At 34.5% G+C, this 24,244-nt stretch overlaps 1 protein-coding gene across 2 annotated transcripts; it reads left to right on the top strand.

Annotated features, from left to right (window-relative positions):
• The first annotated feature begins 19 nt into the window (after positions 1-19).
• On the top strand, positions 20-23,253 carry tdrd3 (tudor domain containing 3). Of its 2 annotated transcripts, XM_058791689.1 has the most exons (13): positions 20-202; positions 1,969-2,059; positions 2,214-2,279; positions 2,660-2,820; positions 7,888-8,029; positions 9,002-9,073; positions 9,187-9,336; positions 10,541-10,690; positions 11,983-12,154; positions 12,432-12,554; positions 15,065-15,915; positions 16,613-16,738; positions 21,930-23,253. In XM_058791689.1, the coding sequence occupies exons 1-13, from the start codon at positions 165-167 to the stop codon at positions 22,044-22,046; spliced, it is 2,259 nt and encodes a 752-aa protein (XP_058647672.1). In that variant the 5' UTR covers positions 20-164; the 3' UTR covers positions 22,047-23,253. The 2 variants fall into 2 exon arrangements, with proteins under 2 accessions (XP_058647672.1, XP_058647673.1); XM_058791690.1 differs by lacking the exon at positions 2,214-2,279.
• The last annotated feature ends 991 nt before the right edge of the window (positions 23,254-24,244 follow it).

Below are 24,244 nucleotides of genomic sequence, written 5' to 3' on the forward strand. Positions count from 1 at the left end.
TCCACTTTGACCTGTGACGCGTCAGAAGTTTGCGCGTGACGTCATCTGTCTTTGTCCAGCTGCAGCACGAGCTAACGCAGTAGAAATGAGTCCCGAGTAACACGATGGGATTTGAGCGATATTTCAGACAGTGATTCCGTACAGACTCATCAGTATATGTGAAGATGTGCGATCTGAGCTCAGCGCTCATTAAAGAGGGCTGGTGAGTCACTACTGAGCGCTAGCGGCTAATGCTGCTGATGCTAACTCATGTTTACACTCGTTTACTCCCTCACTTTTACTTTTCTATTTTATTTATAATTGCGTATAAGTTCCTTTGACAACGTACGGTTTATATCACTTTATTAGTTTATTTCTATGTCTGTTTGGCTTTTGGGATGTTTAAGTTAGTGCTGTTAGCGGCTAAATCATTAGCACGATAATCAACATTTATTACCTGCTAGTCTATTATCGGTCATTCTGAATTAATAATAAATATTATAATATATACGTGTCATATGTGATAGTTTAATAATCGGCTTCTGAAGTTTCTCATTGATTCCCTGTAATCAGTCTGGACTGTCATGACAAGTTTGACAAGTGCTTAAGATCAATCCACAGCATCTTTCAACACTGTAAGAGTATGTGTTGAGATATGTAAGAGCTTGACATATATTGTTATGTTGAAGTACCATGTTACAGTCATGGTATCCAGTGCTAATACCATGGTATTTTGATGCTATGGTATTTGCATGGTGCTCACAGTGCATTAAGGCAGTTGTTTTATCATACAAGTTTTCTGAATTGTTTTTAAATATGCAATTGAGATGTCATTTAATCAAATATGCACTAATTTGCATACTTTTTAAGAAAATAAATCTAAACATTGTATTAAAACCTGGTTCAAAATTCTTGTTTGATTTTGTTGACATATCAGGGGAGATTTTGGATCTTTTTTATCAGAAAATAGCCAGCCAGAAAAAAATAAATATAAAAATCATCTGTATATTTTTAGAAATAAAATGTTATATTAATAAGGTGAATGATATATCAAAAAAAACCCTTCACTAAAAATCTTAAGAATATAGAGAGGAATAAAACCGTTAAATCTGGTGTATGTAAGAGCTGCTGAAATGTAGGATAAAAACTCACAGCCTTTAAAGATATGTATTGTAATTTAACCCTGCAGATTCAAATAGATCAAATTTAATAAAGCATTTGAATGTGCATTTTTAATGCTTTCTTTCCGCTGATCTGAGAGAAAAAAAAAAAAGACACATTATGGAATCAGAATAGCCCAAATTTTCTCAAAACAGACAGGTGCCTGAAAAAAACAACAACAAAAAAACAATGTTTTTGCCTTAAAATATATGGTATTGTTGTGCTATTTATTGTTAGTGACTTTATGTACTAGGTTAATATGATGATGTATCTGATGAAGAGTAAAAGTGACATTAGGAGAACTAAAAGTATGTTCAGGTATTAACGACAGATGTTTTATGTGCTGTTGTAAAGATACAATTGAATTTGCTTCACTGACAGTGATACTTTCAAAGCCATGGAAAAGTTTGAAGTAAAAAAAAAATATATATATATATATATATATATATATATATATATATAAATAAATAAAATTTATAACAAAGTATTTAAAAATAAATAAAATGAAATCAGAAAATTATGAAATTAAGTAAATAAAATTAGAATGAAATAAGTAAACAAATAATACATCTAATAGTATAATAAAATGAATAATGTAACTTATAGAAATGAAATATTTTCCAAAAAATACTTGGACATATTTATAATAATATTTTTTCACTCTAAAAGTTTTTTTATTTTTTATTTAATTTTATTTTTTTTAATCCAAGAAACTATATAGATGATGCTTTTATAAATTTTTGGATTGAGATCCCTCTCATATTTGTAAAAAAAACCCTGGCTGAAATCACACACACATCTCCTCTAAATTCACACCTTTCTTCACAGGTACCTTACAGATGAAGGAATAGAGGAGTGTAAAAGTTCATCAGAGAAGGAGAAAACTTCACCGACTAATATCATCCAAGTAGCACTAAACGTAAGTGTTTTAAGAAATTACCTTGTTTCAATTTATATTTACTCTTTCCTTTTTTACTCATGTAATATATCTTTGTCCATTTGTGATCATGTATATTTGGGGTTTGGCTCTCTATAGAAATCAAACAGAAATCATACTATTATATAATTCACAGAGTGATCTGAGACCCATCGGAAAGAGCTTTCTGCCGACTGACATCAACAGTGGACGAATAGAAAAGGTACATTTGTGTATAACTGGTTTTGACTTGTGTCAATCATTAGAAACTGGATGGGATTTTGCCAGTTTAAGCTGAAATCCAACATAATGCACAATTACAATATAAATAGACTTCATGCACTTGCTAATGCTGCCCACAAGATGGCGCTGTTATTAAAGAGAACATTAGCAGAAGATAGATAGTCAGAGCAGAGGTGAAGAGGTAAAAGAGCATTTGTTTGATCAAAAGGACGTGACATTACTGCAGAATAATGACTGTGATCTGGTTTCTGAGAGCTGCGTTTCTCTGTAATGCTAATTTAAACTCACATATTTAATGCACATGTTTTTAGCTTAGTGTTTTATCTGTTTGATGAAAAATTCCTCTCGTTTTTCCCGCAGTTGGAGGGCCCGTGTGTCCTTCAGGTGCAGAAGATTCGTAATGTCTCTGCTTCTAAAGATCATGAGGAGTCGCAGGCGTCGCCCAGAATGCTGCGTCTGCAGATGACGGACGGACACACGTCATGCATCGGCCTCGAGTTCGAACATCTGTCCAAAATCAGGTACAGCTAATGTAGATATTTGCATCTTTCCACCTCTTCATTATACATGCACTACCTGCAAGTAGGGATTTGTAAATCTGCATCGACTAGTGAGTGGGAACTTATGTCCTAAGGAAGCCTTGTATAATTAGACTAATTGAAGGTCAGGTCCAGGTTCACACATTTCACGTTCTTGGTGGGGGATGCTAAATGCAGCAAGATAGTGCTGCTTTAATAAAGGGAGTGAATCATGCTGACGTCTGGTGCTTGATGTGCTAAAGTCATTTCTGAGAAGTTCTCTTCCATGTAAAACTCATTCATTCGCTTGCATTAAAAATGTTTAAAGCTGAAAGTAAAATTGGAAAAAAAAGACTAATTGGTTCACTAACTAGTGGATGACTAGTCAGGGTTGTAGTTGATTTAACAAGGGTGGGAATGACATTTTATTGGCCCTGTCTTGCATGCAATACTACTGTACTTCATACTAAATGTAATTTATTGACGTGATCAAAGCTGAATTTTCAGCAATGCATCATTACTCCAGTCTTCAGTGTCACATGATCCTTCAGAAATCATTCTAATATAATGATTTGCTGCTGAAAAAAAAACATTTATTATTATTATTATTATTATCAGTGGTGAAAACAGTTGTGCTGCTTCATATTTGTGGAAACAGTGATACATTTAGTTTTTCACGATTCCTTGATAAATAGTAAAAAAAAAAAAACAACAACATGTATTTGAAATGGAAACCTTCTGTAAAATTATAAATGTCTTTACTGGGTTTTTTTGCTTTATTTTATGCACCTTTGCTGAATAAAAATATTAATTTCTTTAAAATGATTGACTGCAAACTTGGCACCTGTTATTATTTAATAGTATGTGAAATAGTATGCAACATGCAGTGTTAAATAATCAAAAAGCAGAACGCTGCAGTGTTGTTACATGACCTTATTATGTTGCATGTTTAATTTAGTAAGTGGCGTCAAGTTGAAAATCTTGAAAATAAATACAGTAATTTAGCTTTTTTAATCTAATGATTTTAATCAATGATTAGTCTCTTGGCAGTGGAGAAAGAGATGTTAAAAATGATGTTCTTTAAGATTCATTCGTCTCAAGCTCGAGCATTGCATTGTGGGATACAGTATATCGTGTGGTTATAGTACACACTTTGGCAAATGCATGTGGGTTTTCCATGTATTGAGGAAGTATGTTTACTACGCACACTACATACTTAAGATAGTATGAGTGATGTGGAATCTGTGCCCGCAGAGTTCTGTAGAAAGTTCCCTCCACATTACTTGTTTGTTTATTGGATATTTGGCTAATTTGTTCAGGTTTATTGCTGTCAAACATTACATTAAAGCATAAACGTAAAAATTTGGCAAGTGACTGCAGTTTCATACTTCCCTCACTCACTTTTTGTGAACGAGTGGCTATAAAATGTAGTACCTCAGACATTTAATTGAAGCACGTCTAATTGCGCCGTATGATTTAATGAAATAACGTCTCGGCCCGTCAGACACTGTGAAGTGGCCTATAATGAGGCCAAAAACCCAGCATTTGATTAAATGCAGCTCTTAATATGATAAAGAGGTCCTGTAATTGCCTTGAGCCAGACTAAAGACGTTTTGATGTAGTGGGGAGCTGCATAAAATGGTTTTTCACTACGAATTGATGTTCACGGCACTACCAGAGTCATTCAGGGTCGTGGTATTGCGCTGCTTTTGAGGTTATTTTAGGCTCATTTTCTCAACCCAAAGCATCAGTGTCATTTTGAAATGCAGAAAAATTGTGTTTGTTCAAGTCAGATTCAGGGTTGCATGCCAAGAATGTGTCTCTTTTGTTGCATTGTTTTATGTGTCACTATAATGTTTTTTTTACGGGATGCGTCAACTTCTTAAAACAACTTGAGTCATTTTGTGTTTTAATAGTGTATACAAAGCTTTGAATTGTGAAGCTACAAATGCATTATGAGTTACACCCTTAATTTTAATACACAATTTGAAGGGTTTGTTCAAATGATTAACCCCAATATGAGCAAAAATTACCATTATGCTTAAAGGGGTAGTTCACAAAAATGTAAATTTGCTAAATATTTATTCACCATGAGATCATCCAAGATGTAGATGAGTTGGTTGTTCATCAGAATTAGAGAAATGTAGCTTTACATCACTTCATCAGCAATGGATGCTCTGCAGTGAATGGGTGCCGTCAGAATGAGAGTCCAAACAGCTGATAAAAACATCACAATAATCCTCAGCACTCCAGTCCATCAGTTAACATCTTGAGAAGACTAAAAGCTGTGTGTTTTTTAAAACAAACAAACAATAAAAAATAAAGCCATCGTTAAGACGTTTTGACTTCAAACCATTGCTTAGTCCATAATCCATAACGCATCCTCCAGGTAAAGTGTTATTACAGACTCGTATTTTAGCTGAAAGCAATGGTTTGAAGTTAAAAACGTCTTGATGGATTTGTTTCTTTTGTCTTCACAAGATGTTAACTGATGGACTGGAGTGGTGTGGATTATTGTGATGTTTTTATCAGCTGTTTGGACTCTCATTCTGACGGCACCCATTCACTGCAGAGCATCCACTGTTGAGCATGTGATGCAATGCTGCATTTCTCCAAATCTGATGAAGAAACAAACTCATCTACATCTTGGATGGCCTGAAGGTGAGGAAATTTTCAGCAAATTTTCACACTTAGGTGAACTATTCCTATGGTGTTAGGTTTACTTTGAACCTGTTACAAAGAGACCGCAAGTAACTCATTGTATTAAACCTGACATTTTGATGTAGAAAATACTGAAATAGTATTTTCTTGTAAAACATACTCCAGTAATACTTTACAGTCTTGTTTATACCCAAAAACACTTTCGGTCCAGGAAATCTGACACTGTGTAATCTTTGAAAGCGCCTTCAAACTCAAACAACCTTTTCTGCCCTTTTCTTGTACTCCCCTTCCTTTTAACCCCAGTTTCAGACCTTCTGATTGGCTCAAACCTCACCAATCCCATGTCTCCGTTACCGCTCTGGTTGGGTATCAGCCGTTGTGGTGGCCGTCAGCCAGCAGCTACAGGTGGAGACTGTGTTGTCGAGCCGTTTGAGGAACAGAGCTCTCTTTATTCGTCTGTTCCTCTACTCACTCTCTCCCTACATCCATCCCTGTCGCTAACATGCAGAATGAAACTATCCACTGTTCGTTTGAACCCAAAGCTTCCTTCATTCAACCACTGAACGGACGTGCAATATTTTAAAGTGTCTATGAAGGGTTTGCACACTTATAAATTGTAGTTTGACTTTTCGGTTTGGTCTCAGTTTAAAATTTTCGCCTATAATTATTTCACAAAACAACACTCCCAATTTCAAATAAATGCTGTTCTTTTGAACTTTGTTCATCAAAGAATCCTGAAAAACAAAACGCATCACAGTTTCCACAAAAATACTAAGCAAAACAATTGTTTTCAACATATTAGAATGATTTCTGAAGGATCATGTGACACTGAGTATAATAATGCTGAAAATTCAGCTTTGCATCAAAGGAATTAATTATATTTTAAAAGATATTCAAATAGAAAACAGTTATTTGAAATTGTAATAATATTTAGCCTTTTTACTGTTTTGATCAAATAAATACAGCCTTGGTGAGCTTAAGAGACTCAAAAACATTTTAAAACCTAATCGACCCTAAACTTTTCAGTGTGTCATTCAGTTTATTTAAAAAGAAGTGCATGTAAATGATACCAAAGCTTTCTTCATTCATTCGCAGAATTACAAGAACAGAAAGGACATGCATTAATTCAACATGTATATAAACAGTAGTTTGACTTTGGTTATTTACATTACAAAAAAGACAGTTATTTTTACAATTCTGTTTAGTGTCACTCATTTCAAATAATTGTTTCACCTTCAAATGGTAGTGAGATTGTTTGAAAGAACAGAAGCATTGTAATGGAACAAACAGTGTGTTTTCTGGCGTCTCCAGAGAGTTGGTATCGGATCCTACATCCCTTTGAGCTTCGTGCCGATGAACCGGTCAGGAAAGTCTGTAATTGCGCTGGTCACGTCACACATTGAGTCCTGTCAAACTCCCCGGGCTCTTCTAATGAGAGGACCAGGGAAAGTTCGAAAAGGGCGAGTTTATTTGGCATGTAGGCGAGCAGGGAGGTGTGCGTGTGATGTATTTTTAGCAGGCGCTTCTTCTGCAGTGCAGAGCGGTGCATTAACATTTGATCAGGGTGCAGGCGAGGGGACACATTTGAGGAAATAAGCCTGCGTTTTGGAAAATTCACTGCTCCACTTCTCTCCTCGGGGTATTAGAGTGTTTGTGAGGGAAAATAGAGTTTCTTCCTCTTCCTCTCTCTCAATCCATCCCTTCTCCCCCCCTTTAATCTTTAATTAAAGTCAAACAGCCAGTTCTTAATCCCAACTTACAGCAAATGCCCCACACTAACTAAAGCTGAAACACATCGGAGAAAAAAACCTGATTGACAACCAGGAAATAGAAGCAAGTAAAGCAGAGAAGTGCAATTATGAATTTTAAATTCTCTCACTCCTTTTTTGGAAAGTCATTGCAGATGCCAAATAAGAAAAACTGACCTATTTTTGGGGTGAATCTCTGGAAAACTCTCTCAAGAAATCCCTGGGTCACGTTATACCACAAATCAAAAGGAAAAATTCAGAAATTATATTTTCATAAAGGAAATTATGCCTTTTTTAAGAATATTAAGACTTTGACATAATTAAACTCCAAATTTGTTGTAAAAACAAAAACAGCATATTAGAATAATTTCAAAGGATCATGTGACACTGAAGACTGGAGTAATGATGCTGAAAATACAGCTTTACATCACAGGAATAAATTACATTTTTAAATATATTCAAGTAGAAAACAGTTATTTTAAATCATAATAATATTTCATAATATTACTGATTTTACTCTATTTTTGAAATGCAACCTTGGTGAGCAGAAGAGAAAAACATTAAAAACCCCTTGCCGAATCCAAAGTTTTCATTGTTTCACTCAGTTTATTTAAAAGAAAGCAATTAATTTAACACTTTAATTTGATTTCTCCACGTTCAGTCTGAACACTCCTCCTGGAACCAAAGTGAAGCTCCTGGGGGCCGTTCAGGTTAAAAACGGCCTCCTGCTATTGGACGATTCCAAGATCACGGTTCTTGGAGGCGAAGTGGATCACATGATCGAGAAGTGGGAGTTACAGAGGGTGAGGTGCATGAATGTTTTCAGATAATATATATATATGATGTAGTTGTATTTGACACGTAATAGCAAGCTGGATTTGTTTTTATTGCTTTTATGAAATAGAGGTTCAATCTACCATGTATGTTCATATTTAATATCTTCTTAACTAGTCCAGAAAGACTAAATTTGAATTAACATATCACCGCCCACTCTTAGAATTATCCAACTTGACCCGCACCAAATGAACTTAGCCAATCACAGCAGAGGTCATTTGCATACAGAATTCTTAAATATGCCGTGTGGCACAAGCTGTTTAATTCTGAGTTTCAGGGAGTTGGCGTAAAACATGAAACTACACTAATTTACAATCGTTTTTAACACAGGAAGCCTTTGCTGACATTATAAGTGGGCTCTAGGGAAAAAATTAAGAGATGCAAAAGTGTAAAATGTGACCTTTTAAAGGTTCTGTTCATTAAAACTTAAGACACAGAATCTACAGTGTCAGTGACTGTAACCATCTGTTAATATTCATCATGTTTTAGCTCAGTGATGGATGACACATTGGCAACAGATGATTTATTTTAATTTTCAATCAAAGCCAGATAGCATGAAGACGCATTGCTTTATTCATCTTGATGAGTAAATAACTTCAGTCCAAAAATTCTTCTCTCTGATGGATCAGAGTTATTATAATGAACTAAAACTGAAAACCATAAAAAACTTCATTATTTGAAATAAAATCAACATTAACTGGGGGGAAAAAAAATCTTATTTTGTTTCAGCTAATTGCCAAGGCATCATTTCTCATTTTACTTCAGTTTTAAAATTAAAACCCAGTAAAATTATTAACACTTTAACTAAAATGAAAATGGAAAAACGGTATTAAAACAGATTCAAAATATTGGTAAAAACTCTCAATGATACTAAAGTAACCCTAGTCTGGATTCACTTGAATGTTACATTACATCTAATGTTCAACTTTTTCCCACAAAAGAGCCTGGCCAAACACAGCCGAAGAAACATTGGTGCAGAAGGCGGACCTCCTCCATTCGTTCCCTTTGGACAGGTCAGAACTCCATCAGCTTCTTTCATTGTGACCTTTGACCTTCTGGTTATTTATGAGGTTGATTTGACTCTGAATGGATGGATGGTGTATAATCTGTCGTCATCTCTCTGTAGAAATGTGCTCATAAGGAGCAGGTGGACAGCAGAGCTCTGGATCAGAGGAAGACCCTGCAGAGCACTAACGCTGTCAAATCTGCTGATGACAACGACGAGTTTGAGAAACAAAGAACCGCTGCTATCGCAGAGGTCGCCAAGAGTAAAGAGGTGTGCTGTCGTCCTTAATGATTATTATGAGACATTTAATAATATGAGCAGTTAGCCCACCCTATGACTATATGTTTAAAGATGCAGTTCTTGTGAAATTAATGGACACTACTGTTTGATTTTTAAAGAAGTCTCTTCTTTGCTGCATTTATTTGATAAACAAATGTGGAAAATTATTACAATTTAAAACAGTTGTTTTCTATGTGAATATATTTTAAAATGTAATTTCTTCCTGTATTGCAAAGCTGAATTTTCAGCATCACTGCTTCAGTTTTCAGTGCCATGTGATCCTTCAGAAATCATTCTAATGTGCTGATTTGCGGCATTTCTGATTATTATCAATATTGAAAGCAGTTGTGTTGCTTCATATTTTTGTAGAAACTGTAAAAGTTTGTTTTTTTAATAAAAAAAAAAAAAAAGGATTTAAAAATTAATACTTTTATTCCGCAAGGGCCCATTAAATTGACCAAAAGTGGCAGTAAATACATAAAAATTCTGATTCAGATTAATATCCATTAATCTTTCTATTCATCAAAGAATTCTCGTAAAATAAATGTTACATTTTAAAATATATTCAATTCAAGTAAGCAACTTTAAAATTGCAATAATAATTTAAATTATTGTTGTTTTTACTGTATTTTTGATCAAATAAATGCAGCCTTGGTGAGCAGAAAAGACTTCTTTCAAAAACATGTTAAAATTTGAATTATTCCAAACGTTTTACCAGTAACGTACATATAACCCCCAGATTTCAGTGTTCTGCATTGTGCAAAGATATTGGCATTTCAGTTCAGAATAAATATGATTTTCATCCCCTGCAACAACATAGCACCTTTTGATAATGAAATATTGATATATTAAAGCAATATGTAATTGAATTTGTTCGTTCTCATGACTGCGTCCTTAGGCCATGGGTGAACTTAATATTCTCCGATATTTAATTAAGAAATGTTTGATTTTGAGTGTGTAATTACAAATGTAACATGATAAGTGAACACCACATAAATGATTAAACACTTGGTCACAGCAGCACCTGGGCTGTTTCAAAACTCAGTTTAATTTGAACTTTCAAAACACACTTACGATGTCCAGAAGCATTGTTCGTTGTGCCCTTGTAAAATCAACTCTTAAAATTGCTGGAGATACACCAGTGTCTGGTGTTTTTCATTGTGCATCTGTGGTCTTCTCCTTTGGTCTGTGTTAGGCGCGTACGTTCGGTGGTGGAGGTAATGCAGGTGGAAACCTCGCCAATCCAGGATCCACCTACAAGAACCGAGACACCTATCAAAGAAGACGAGAGGAGAGAGAAAAGCCGTGGGCAGAGAACAAGTCAGAAGGAGTTTACAGAGATTTGGTGAGATCCAAAGATCATCATAAAAAGATGTCAAATTAGTGCTTTGTCAGCAGTTTCAAGTTCTTCCTCATGAAATGAATTGAATTAATCCTGTAAAACACGGAGAAGATCCATATAGACTGATTATCATAACATCTAGTTCAGTGAAATATGCAGCTGTTTTTCTGCAGTCCTCACTGAGAACAAAACAGCTGTTGTTTGATCACTTGTTAGTTGTTAGTTGGACTTTCCGAAACCATAAAATGCATCATTACTAGATTTAGTGTTGTTACTTTACTAAGTGATCACAACACTTTACTGCATCATCATGGTGAGTTTTACACAAACATGCATCGCTCATACTGTATTTTCTTCATAAAATGGGGTCGTGTCGCACTGTGCGAGATTTTAATTGATCTTAAATTTTTATTATTTTTGAAAAGACTTTTGTACTCTCCAAGGCAGTATTTATTTGATTAGAAACAGTAATATTGTGCAATATTATTCTATGTGAATATATTGTAAAATGAAATGTATTTGTTCAAAGCTGAATTTTCAGCATCATTTCTCCAGTCTTCAGTGTCACATGATCCTTCAGAAATCATTCTAATATGCTGATTTGCTGCTCAAGAAACATTTTATCATTATTATTATGTTGAAAAGTTGTGCTGCTTCATATTTTTGTGGAAACTGTGACACATTTAGTTTTTCAGGATACTTTGAATAGAAAGTTCAAAAGCAGCATTTATTTACTTTTTACATTACTAACATTACTGTCATTTTAATAAATTTTAATGCGCCTTTTTCTGCTAGATCTATTAATTACCTATTTTTAAAAATCATTTCAAAAACAATATCACACTGACCTCAAACTTTTGAACCATATACAAGGAGAAAGTCGTGGAAAGTGCTTCATTTAGACTTTGAAAATAGGGGTCGAACATTTCTGTACAAGGCTTTTTTTTGTGTGTTAATGGATTCAAATTCTGCTGTTTTCACTTTGGTATTTCTTAAATAACTATCCATGAAAGCATGTCAAGTGCCCCAAAATTGTATGATGGGCTTTTAGTTATAATTAAATGCCATTATTTCTCCGTAAGATTGTACATGCCTTCTCTGATAAAGGATGAATCGATGGCTGACGTAAGCACCGATGTGACCCCTCTGTGTCTGTTTTGTTATTGATTGCAAGGGAAAATGTTACAACGCTACATCCGTTCTTTTGTCCTTGATTTTAATGCATTTTTTTGATGACCCTCAAGTTCATCAAATTCTTTTCTGCTGTTTCATGTTGCTGCTGCTGTCTCTTCAAGGTTGATGAGCGTGCTTTGAGGGACATCATGGAGATGGGCTTTAACCGAGAGGCGGCCAGACAGGCCCTGCTGGATAACAACAATAACCTGGAGGTGGCCCTCAACTTCCTGCTCACCGGAACAAACCAGCCCAAAGCGGCCCAAATGGAGCAGAGCCGCCCACCACCTCGAGGTAAAACCTTCAAGCGCTGAGAAAGGAAGCAGAAACCTTCAGATCGTTGTCAGATATGCAGCTGCTCAGGAAAACAGACTGTAGATGTTATAAGAGCAGGGCTGTGTTGGTTATTTAAACTCATACGATTCATTTATACACAAGTTTTATTCTCGTTTATTTAGTGCAATAAAACCCATTGACGATAATCTAGCATCCCAAATTGATTATTTTGTATTTTCATTGCCACTTTGCTTGTTTGTCTTTGTAATTTGACGGTTTATTTTTTCTCTGACAGGAAAGGGTCGTGGAAGGGGACGCTCCAGACAAGATGTGGATGAGGAAGCAGGAGGAAGACCATCTGGACCCAGCACACTGTTTGACTTCCTGGAGTCAAAAATAGGGACATTGTCCATTGACGGTACACTGAATTTTTTTTACCTTTATGTTTTTATGAAAAATGCTGACAATATTAGTGCTTCTTTTAATTTGATATCAATTTTGGATGCTGATAATATCAGGGCTATTTTGTCCTTTCAAATAGTAACAGTGCTATTTTAGTATTATTTATGTTCTATTTTGGTATCTATCAATATTTAAAATGAGCTTATATGTAATTTTGGTAACACTTTACAATAAGGTACATTAGTTAACATTAGTTAACAACATTAGTAAACATGAACTAAGAATGAACAATACTTCTACAGCATTTATTAATCTTAGTTAATGTTAATTTCATGCATTATTAAAATCACAAGTTGTGTTTGTTAACATTAGTTAATGCACTGTGAACTAACATGAATAAACAATGAACAACTGTATTTTCATTAACTAACATTAACAAACATTAATAAATAGTGTAATAAATGCATTGTTCATTGTTTGTTCATGTTAGTTAATACATTAACTGTTAACAAATGACACCTTATTGTAAAGTGTTACCGTAATTTTTACATTTATATTTTGTTTTTTAATTTTAGTATTTATTATTATTATTATTATTATTATGTTTAGCTTTCATTAATTTTTATCTTGGTTATAGCTTAAGTAATTTTAGTACTTCATCTTTAAGCTTGTTTTAGGTGCCAGGACAACATTTCTAATTTAAGTGTTTTAAGTTTAAGGTTTTCTTCTACTATTTTATTTTATTTTAGCTTGATGAAAGAAATTTTTTTTAATAGTTTTATTTTTAGTTAACCCTTTTTTTTTTTTCTGTACCAACTTACTAAAGTACTAAACACTTGTATATCTGCATGATTCCTACTTCACATTATAATATTTTTATCATTTCACAGATTTTCCAACTCATGTAGATCTATTTATTTAGCAAGCATCTGTATTAAAAGTGGGATAATGGACAGTTAGCTTCCAGAATAAACCCTTCGGCATGATAAAAGTCCCTTTTTCATTTTGAGGTTGTGATCAGAGTTTATTTTGCAGTAATGACCATAAATGATCGCTTTAAAACTATTGTATAATTTGCTTCATTCCTATTGCATTTGCAGAGGAACCAATCTTAATAATGGGAACATTGTATCAGGATTTTTAATCTCCTCTTATGTTAAAGTCCCAGAGGGCTGCAGAACTCTGTGGCATCAAGCAGATGGCCAGTCCCAAATGAAGGTGCTCTATTAGTCAGCTTTAGATAAGTCTCTGCGGCTGGTAAGCTCTGCCTGACATATGGCTTTAGGAGAAAACAGACAGGGCTAATATGTGGAGAAACGGTTTGTATTTTTCCGCTCTTTCAGTGCTGTTGTTTTAAAATTCTTGCTTTGAGTCAGAATGACATGAAACTGACCTGTAATTGCGCTTTTGGAGTGTCCTGCATCATCACTGTGTCCTGCCTTTAAGTTGTTATTTCTGTGAAGAGCCTGACAGTTTTCTTGAATGAACTTTGTTATTACCGCTTGTTCTTTTGACGCATTTTCCCACATCATAAAAGGTCATTTAAATGCATGCCGTGACGCTCATGGTGCAAGACACTAAAAATATGCAAAACAAAAGGTAACAGGCTTTTCAGTGAGTTTGAATAGTATTTTCTGAGCTTTTCTGAGCAAATACAGAAATGTACTATTTAATTGATTGGCGTAATATCAGCGCTCTATTAATTTTTTTTCTTGTTTTAAATTCTGCCCCCCCCCCCATTTTCATTTGTCTAGGCCACCTTTTTAATGATTACATTAAAGTCTGACTAATTAGAATCATAAAACTTTAAATTTGACAACAATTTATTAAAAGTTAAGTAAAACCTATTTTTTAATTTTTTCCCCAAATTCTGTTTTCATTAGAATTTTTCTGGAATCCCTTTTTAATAGTTACATTAAAAGTTTCGTAATCAAACACTAAATCTGATTAATCGATTTATTAATTAATAAATTACGAAATGTATACTTTTAATAGTTTGTTGTTAAATTAAGTTATTTTTATGAAATCCATTTATTTTTCCAAAATTCTTTTTTTTTTTTTCTGGATTCCATTTTAAAGGTGTAATTAAATTTTAGTGATAAAGCATTTCTAATCAATTGAATTCTTAAAACCTGAATCATTTATTAACATCTTTATGTAATTTCAGAAAGTGTCTGTTGTATTTATTTAATTCAGATTTACCATAAAAAGTGGTGTTAATCAAATGAAGGCAAAAAATAAACAATATAATTAATCTTTTAAAATGTAGTCAAGTGAAAATGTATAATTTTTAGTTTTTTTGGCAAAAAAATGCTTCACAAAAAAAGGTTTACTGTTAAAATTTAAACAATATTGTGAGAGATTCTGTAAAAATAGTTTTAATTTTAGTTTCTTACTGTTACTTTGATTATATGTAGTAAATGAAACTGCACCACTTATTCACACACGTTTTTCATCCTAGGCCCTTACTACATTTACCATTTTTAATCAGTTGCTTTACTGTTTTTCTCATAATTTACACTCTAGAGTCAAAGAACCAGCATTCATTTCAGGACCACCAGTTTAAGATGACTTTCCCCAACACCGATCATATGTCCAGAGATGCCGCCCAGTCCAAACACCCTCCCCGAAACGAGGGACGCCCGCAGAGAAACGACAGGCCTCCACGCTTCCAGAAGGACGCAGACTTTCCTAAACCCAGCGCAGCCTCCTCCAGTGTCTCCCAGCCGCAGAAATGGAGGGACGGAGAGCGAACGGGAAGAGGAGGATCAGAGCGATGGAAGAACGACTCTCAAGATGCAAGAAATATGTACACCTCGATGGGGAAGTCCAGGGAACAGCAGGGTCCCACTGGAAAAGAGCATAGTGGGTCAAAAAGCTTCCCCCAGGAACCACATAACGGCGGATTGAAAGAGCAGGATGGGACAGGACCTGCATTGTTTAGGAAAAACCAATCAAACGGACCCGCGGCTCCCAAATCCTCAAATCCTGTTGCGTCAAGCTCGGATCCTAAATCCAGAAACGAACCCAACAACAGAAGGAAAGGCAAGCCAGAAAGACCCAATTCAGGCTACTTTGAGCGCTCCCAAGATGCAACAAAAAAAGACTTTTCGCAAGATGCCGGATCAGGTCAGGTGATCAAAGTGGGCGGGGTTTCAAATGCGCAGTTCCCTAATGGTGATTTAGAACACAGACGGACCGGTCCAGTCAAGCTGCATTCTTCAGCCCCGCCTCAAAAACAAACCAACGCACATAACTCGGCCCCCAAGAAACGATCTGGACCAATCAAAGGTCCGAGAGAGCAGACGGATACAAATAATCACATCAACTGGAGAGCTGGTGACCAGTGTCTAGCGCTCTACTGGGAAGACAATAAGGTGAGCCATTTGTCTTATTTTTAAGTGGTGCCCGTTCCGTAAGTGTTTTTTCCATTCATTTTTCCCATAGGGAAAGTCTTCGTTAAAGAGTTATAAGTCATGAACACAAACCAACCAGCTGCAAGGTGAATCACAACATTACAAAAAAAAAAAAACATTTAAAAAATTTAACAAAGGTACAAGAGTGTGTACTCAATGGCTTTATTGAAGAAAAGAACTACAATCCCATGATGCTTTGTGAATGACAGTCAAATTAAAAACGATGGAAAGATTTAAAACTACTCTGATTTAATCTATCTAGAAACAGTATATTTTAAGTTTATTGCAAAATATGCATATATACAAATATTTAAGTAGTTTAATGACTGAATTTTCTGTATAGCATCATGGATAATGTAGTTTTTCACCAGGAATTAGCCTATGCTTTTAAACATGATTATTTTAAAGGGGCCATTTTACTATAACAGCCAACAAGATGAACTAGTGGTGAAAAGTGTTATTTAGATCTACTCCCATTGAATCAAAAGTTGCAGTGCTGTACTGTAGCTGAAGTAGTCTTTAAGTGTTTATTATTGAAAATCAGTTTCCCTGTGGAGAAAATGAATGGAGCTTTTACTCCCAGAACCCAACTCTGTACACTTTTGTTGCATTTTCCCCTTTTGTGTTCTTATAAAACATGTTTGCGTATTTGTGGCAGTTTTATCGGGCGAGAATCGACGCCATCCACCCTTCGGGCTCCACGGCTGTGGTTGTCTTCAGCGATTACGGCAACTGCGAAGAAGTTCTGCTTCACAATATCAAACCTCTGCACATGGATGTGTGGGTAAGCAGAGGTGGACAAAGTACACAACTCCATTACTTGAGTGAAAGTACAGATACTGCCGGTCAAATATTGCTCAATTACAAGTGAAAGTTGACAAAAGCAAGTACTTAAGTACCAAAAGTAAATTTCTTTTATGTCAATGCAATGTTTTATTATTGTTGTATGTAATACTTGCATTACCTTATGCCTCTGAAGCAACTTACAATATATTACACCTACTGAATACACTGACTAGCTTGTAGGATCTTTGAAATAAAGAGCTTTTAGAATGTTAAAAAGCTAGAGAAACAATAACAATTTTATTTAACACCCCTACCTAGGGTTAGGAATCAAATCTATTCTAATTCCAGATTTGGATACATAAGTTTAGGAATCGGATACTTGCTGTAAAATAAAAATTTTAATTCCGCCTATCGATTCCTTTTTTCTTTTTTTTTTCTTTTTTTTCTTCATCTGTGAGGACCCGACCTGGCGATCTGCCAGGACCTTGCTCGCTAACCTAAGTGCTCCAAAGTTTGGCTTCACTTGTGATCAGAAGCTGAAAAAGCTAAGTATATTATTTGTGATGAGCTAAACATGTTGCAAGAGAGGTGTTACCACCGACATGACTAAGCACTTTAACAGATAGTTAAAGATCACGAACACGATTCAAACATCAACGTGATTCTTTTCCTAAATTACAATGATTCGTCTGTTTCATTCCTTAACCTTTGAGGTGTGCGATCACCACGTTATCATCACTCTTGGTTTGTCTGTGCGTTTGCGCTGCAGCTGACCTAAAGAGCAGCTGTTATGTATATGAATGAAACAGCTTCAGTCTTTTCAACCACACAGCATCATCATTTCTGTGTTACAAACATTCAGATAACCACAGAAGTACTGGGATAAAACTTTATAGTTCGGATATAAACACTGATGTGTACTGTAGCGATCAAAATAGAGTAAAGCACCTTTTCAAAGTAATTTGACACTTCAAATAAAGATTGATGATTACATTGTTGTGCCAGTAGGTGGCGAAAAGGGGCTGTTAAAATGTATTTGTCTTTGAATCATACAAGAGATTCGTTCAAAAAACGCTGATTCATCCAGTAATAAAACAAGTAAATGTTGAGTGAGTCATTGAATCATTCATTCATAAATTACATGTGATTTTGTTTAGTTGTCTAATGTTTTCTCTTCAGAATCGTGAGAGAATGACAATCTTCATAAAAAAAACAAAAACAAACTCTATTTATCCAGAATCATGCAGCTTTATTTTGCACACAAACAGCTCTTAATCGAGTCCAGTTTTTATGTAGCCTGCTGATTTTTGTTCTTGGTATTCAGCTGCAACTAAATGCTTTGCAAAAGGAGACACAGAATAAATATGTTTGATATCTAAATGTTTGATTTCATTTTTTTAATCGCATTGGAATCGAAACTGGGAATCGATAAGCGGAATCGGAATTGATAAAATACCCCACAAAAGCAAATCCTCACAAAAGCAGCATGGTAATGATCTCACACAGCTTTGGCAGTGTGTGCACACATCTACATGTAGCCATTCATCCACATTTGAACCGAGTGGACAGTGAAATGGCTGTAAATACCTGCTTTAAAACCCAGCAACACAACTGTAGCTGTTTAACTTTACAACAGCAACCGCAAGATATATTTGACTTAAAAAACAAAAATTTCAAAAATGCTCTCGCGGTACTTTGATATCATAAACAGAAAGACCTGCGGGGCTTCAAGTCAAACACCTAATGTGTTTTGTTAGGAGACACACAATAGTTGTTCTGTGGCTTTATAGGTAATATTTTCGTTTGTACAATTTTGTCAAAATCAAACAATATTGTGTTGAATATATTCCGCAATATTAACTTATTATTGTTGTAAATAAATATCACATTTGCAACTGGTCAGTGTCCAAACAATGCTGGGGAAATCACTTCACTTAGCCCTACAAGAGTGATTACTGATAGGCTGTGTAAAAAAAATAATTTAAAAGTCACTTTTACTTTTAAAATAAACAATTCACCCACTGACTTTCAAAGATGCTACATAGTAGCAACTTTCTACTTCGAGGACCTTGATAAAAATATAGTGGAGTGAAAAATACAATATTAGTGGTCGACTGATATATTGCCAAGGCCGATATATCGGCTGATATTTGGCATTTTTAAATTATCGGCATCGGCTGATAAGTTTTCTCTTTGGCCGATGTGTTTGAGGTGGGACTTTTATTTTGACAGCGCTGAGAACGGCAGCACCTGAGCACAGTGCTCATATTCTCCCTCGTCATTGTTTTCTGTCACAGTTTAACAGTTCTTTCTAATAGGGACAGAAGTCTGTCTATTAATCAGAATGTTAAACAAAGGAATTAAAAGGTATACAAAAGGATTATAACGATTGCTTTTATATTATTAGTAATAGAAAGGCAAACATAATACTTTCTCGTTTACCATCAGCCTTCAGCAAATGCACATTTTTATTATTTAAACAGATCTTTGAATGTTTAATAACATTCAAAGATCTGTTTAAATGATGCCATCCAGCTGTGAGATCTTATAAAGTGTGCATTTGTATCCTGTAGGGCTGCCCCCTAATAGTCGACTAACTTTTAGTCGACCAGAAGAGGCTTGGTCGAGCAAAAGTTTATTAGTTGTTTAGTCGCAGAAAAATAAATAAATGACAAAATCCACATTGGCGAAATCACGGAGTCCGTGACAGACAGATCGTTAATGGCCGGTCTTTGTGGTAATACAGTACATCGGGCAGGACATCCAAACGCTCGCCATCATTCATCGACCTTAAATATGACTTATCATCTGAAATATGTTAGTAGCAGCAACTTTACATGGCCGCTCAATCTTATTTTAATCTAGAAATATGTGCGCTATTCAAGTGTCTGTATAGAGTGTGGAGCTGAACAGCGCTCACTGCAGGACAGATGGAGGCGCTGGTGCGCTCACTTGTTCATAAAATACTCCCTCATTTTTGGTTAAACTGATAAGAGTAATACATCTTTCAAATCTGTAAAGACTCTACGTTTATTTGTGTGCACTTACAATAACAACAAATCATTGCGCTTTTGTAAAATAATGAAAGCAAACAGGATTAGCTTTCTGCCGTCTTGGTCTCTGTGAACTTGAGCGCGAAACTCTGTGTATACTTGCCTTATAGACATTAAAAATATATCTATAGAGAGTGAAATGTCTACTTTCAAATGAACCAATTCAAATGGAAAACAATATTCTCTGATTATTATTATTATTCTCCGATAATCCATATGAAACATGCATCACTACTGTGGAGATGACGAGTTTGTGTCGCCGACTTCATCTCTTAAGCCGAAAACAAAGAAAGCACTAGTTTATCAAGAAATTATTAATGATAATGCAGCCTCCTTACTGTTTTTCCCTGACACATTCATAATCATTACTTCTGCCGGTGTGCTGTGGCAAGCTTTATGTGCGCTTGAGCGCTTATTAGGCTACGTAGGCAGTCAAAGGCTCATATTTATGATTTAAATGGTTTATTAATAAATGTGCGATTAGTTGACTAATGTTTCAAATGAACGACTACTAGTCGACCAGAAAAATCTTTAGTAGAGGACAGCCCTAGTGTCCTGCATGATCGCGTGTTCTCTGTGTGACGGTCGGTCCGTGCGAATTGAATGCTGACAGGAGGAGAGTTCAGCTTCACTGGAGACACGTGGTCTACATACTTTAAACTCATGATTTCAAACTATGCTGCGCTTTATGCATTTGCCCACGGTCATGTTCATGTCATTTTCACTTGTGTGCTATATGTAAAATGAGTGTTACCTTGACATTATTTGAAAAAAAGAAAAGAAAAAAAAATATTCCCAATGCACACAAACTTCCCAGATTACTGAGAGCACTGTTGGTTACAGTGTTTACTTCCTTTATATATATATATATATATATATATATATATATATATATATATATATATATATATATATATATATATATATATATATATATATATATATATATTTCTTTATTTGTGAAAAATACTGTAATAGGATTACAGAATCAAGTAGTTGTCATCTAAAGTATAAGTACGTTTATTTTACACATTTATCATTTTCAAACTATTTCAAATTTCTTAAATATTAATTAGAATAAATAAAAATGATATATATCGGCCACCCTGCGCTCTAAGATATCGGCTGTCAAAAAAACAATATCAGTCGACCACTATGCGATATTTGACTTTCAAATGTAGTGAAGTTAAAGTCATAAGTTTCCAGGAAAAAAATTATATTCAAGTAAAGTAAAAATACTCAAAAAGTGTACTTAAGTACAGTAAGTACTTTGTTTGTCCGCCTCTGTGGGTAAGCAACAGAGTACCCAAGATCTTTGAGCTCTGTTACAAAACCTAAACTTGACCAAAACCAAAAACTTGAAGGCTGTTCAACATGTTGCTGCCTTCTAAAATACCTTCTTGTAGCAAACATATCATTTGGGAACATTGTACCAAAGTGAGAGAAATGTTGCTTATAAATATTCTTGCTTGCTTTAAATAAATCAATTCAATTTTCTTTCTTTCTTTCTTTCTTGCTTTCTTTCTTTGATTGTTTTTGTTTAAAAGATTAGATTTAAGTCTAATAAATATATCACCATCCCTAAAATTTAAAAGGGTTTTATATATTTTCATTTATACAGACCCAATTTATACTGTGAAAAATTACTGTAAATATAAAAATAGTTGGAAAATATTTATTTTCTTTTAAGTCACATAATTACTTATTTTTTTCTTTTTTAATTATTAAACGGTACATCATACATTATAATACTGTACTGTTTTTTATTAATATTTTTAATTTAATAATATTTTTACATTTTTCTTATTTAAATCCACTTTTATTTACTTAAATTTTATTTGTTTTACTTATTAGTACATTTATTTGTTTTTGTTCCACGTTCCAAGATGTTTCAGTACTGCAGTGTTTTTATAATTAAGTATATATTATTTTATTGATTTTTTTCCTTTTTTTTCATTTTAATAATTTTATAAAATATAATTTTACATTATTTATTCATTTATTTAATTTAGTTTTGGTTTGGTTTAGTTTGTTCAAAATTCTCAAAAAAGTTTGTCTTCTGTTTCCCATGACTAATGCGATAGACTTGCATTTATCAGTAACATTGGTCACTCATTCCTGGTAACTTCTTTACAGGATGACGAAGACGTTTACTATGAGAATTCACTTGAATTTCGAAGAGGAGGAGATGGACAACCTCGCCGCGCTCGACCGACACAACAATATTACCAACCGCCACGTGCAAGAGACTGACACACACTCTCACACACTCACAAATCCACACTCACAACCTTTCACTAGCAAGGAAACTCATTTGATTTGTTCATTACTCCTGGAAATAAACACAATTACTCTTTTGGTAAACCTGCACGCTTAGGTCAGGACTAGATCAGGTTTACAGCTGTTACTCTTCTAGCATTGTGTAGTTTCTGTAGAACAGTATAAATGCAACATGATGTTCTCTGCCCATGCAGGTAATTATCATCTCGTTATCCACAAGTAAACGACTCTAATTGGAGAACATTACATGCAGTTTGTTGTACCTTTTCAGAAGCATCATTAGCAGCTAAATATATAGGAAATGCTAATAGAGTGAATATCAGAATATTTCACTCCAAAATAAAAGAATAGGAAATTATATTTTGCATTGTGACATTATTAGTGTTTTTTTATTAGGGCTTCACTAATCATTAGGAATGGGAATTATTAATAATTAATTTATAAATTATTAATAATTCCTATTACTGTTATAAAAAAGTAAAATATAATTTTTTATAACAGTATTTTTTATTTTGATTTAAATAAAATAATTGTATTACTGTATTTTTCTAACGGAATACAGTAAAAAAACAATATTACAGTAGTTTCAATCACACAGAACTCAATGCATCCGGATGATGATGTGAATTTGTGGGGAAAATATGCAAATGAAAATGTCACAATGCAAAAAAACTGAATGATCCTTAATTAGGCTTCATTTTCTTTATGCAAAATTTCTTTTTTTGATTTTGGGGTGAAATGTGACCTGGACATGAGAACTAATGAGATTCACTAAATAAGCATTCATGAAAATGATGCGCTGTCACATGACAATGCTTTGGTTACATGCCTGAGTGAATCTGTGCGAGGTACTCGCTGCGATATGCACGGTTTCATGCGAGTTAAAACAGCAGCAACAATACAACAAAACCGTATCTGATACATTTGTGCTTGATCTCAAATATGTTTTTTCAATTCAAAGACTGATGATTTGATCTCTAGCTGAGGAGATGAAAGAACATATCTCAAAAATATCTGATCCCTGTCTTGGCATGGGAGACGGATCCGTAAGGGCTTGCAGCACATGTTGCATTGATGATTTCTGGACTCTGTGAAACTTGCCATGCAAACGGCTGCTGTACACGGTGACTATTTGTAAAGGACTTGATATTAATAATTATAAAAGCGTTACGCTCTTTTGTTCAAAAATCAATGCGTCATTTGTTTTTGCTTTCTTGTTTCTTTGAATTTGTTGGCAGTATTTAAAGCAAAATACTGCAAAATAATGATTCTTAAAGGGACCGTTCACCCAAAAACGAAAATTCTTTCACCAAATATTTGACGGTAGCCAGTGTTTTTTTTCCATACTATGGAAGTCAATAACTACCATCAGCTGTTTGGTTACCAGCATTTTTCAAAATATCATATTTTGTGTTTAACAGAAGAAAGAAACTTGTACAGGTTTGGAACAACTTGAAGGTGAGTAAATGATGACCGAATTTAAATTTTTGGTTGAACTGTCCCTTTAAGTCCTGTTCACACCAAGAACAACAAATATAAGAAAGTTATTAGTGTCCACACCAACGCACTATATCACTTTTTATTATAAGCGTGCACACTGCAGTTTTGTTGCATGTTGCTTTAAATGCTCGAGCTCTTTGGAATAGAGTAGATTCTGATTGGTTGTCAAAGTTTTTATTGTTCTTCGGTTTTAAAACTTTGTTATAATTATCGTCCTTGGTGTGAACGGACCTTTAGTGTTGAAACACAAACATAATAAATGTCTGTTGTGTGAATCGTTCCTAAAAGATTTTGTACAGAAGTTGCCACAAAACTATCTATACTTTAAAGTTATATTTTGCCCAAAATTAAACATTTGCTGACAATTTAATCACTCTCAGGTCATCCAAGATGTAGATGAGTTTGTTTCTTCATCAGATTTGGAGAAATGTAGCATTGCATCAGTGTCTCATCAATGGATGCTCTGCAGTGAATGGGTGCCGTCAGAATGAGAGTCCAAACAGCTGATAAAAACATCACAATAATCCACACCACTCCAGTCCATCAGTTAACATCTTGTGAGGACAAAAGCTGCTTGTTTGTAAGAAACAAATCCATCAAGATGTTTTTAACTACAAACAGTTGCTTTTGGCTAAAATAAGAGTCCTCTATTCATTATGTTGCTTCCTCCA

Source organism: Onychostoma macrolepis, chromosome 11 (assembly GCF_012432095.1).
Source record: "Onychostoma macrolepis isolate SWU-2019 chromosome 11, ASM1243209v1, whole genome shotgun sequence".
Lineage (NCBI taxonomy): Eukaryota > Metazoa > Chordata > Actinopteri > Cypriniformes > Cyprinidae > Onychostoma > Onychostoma macrolepis.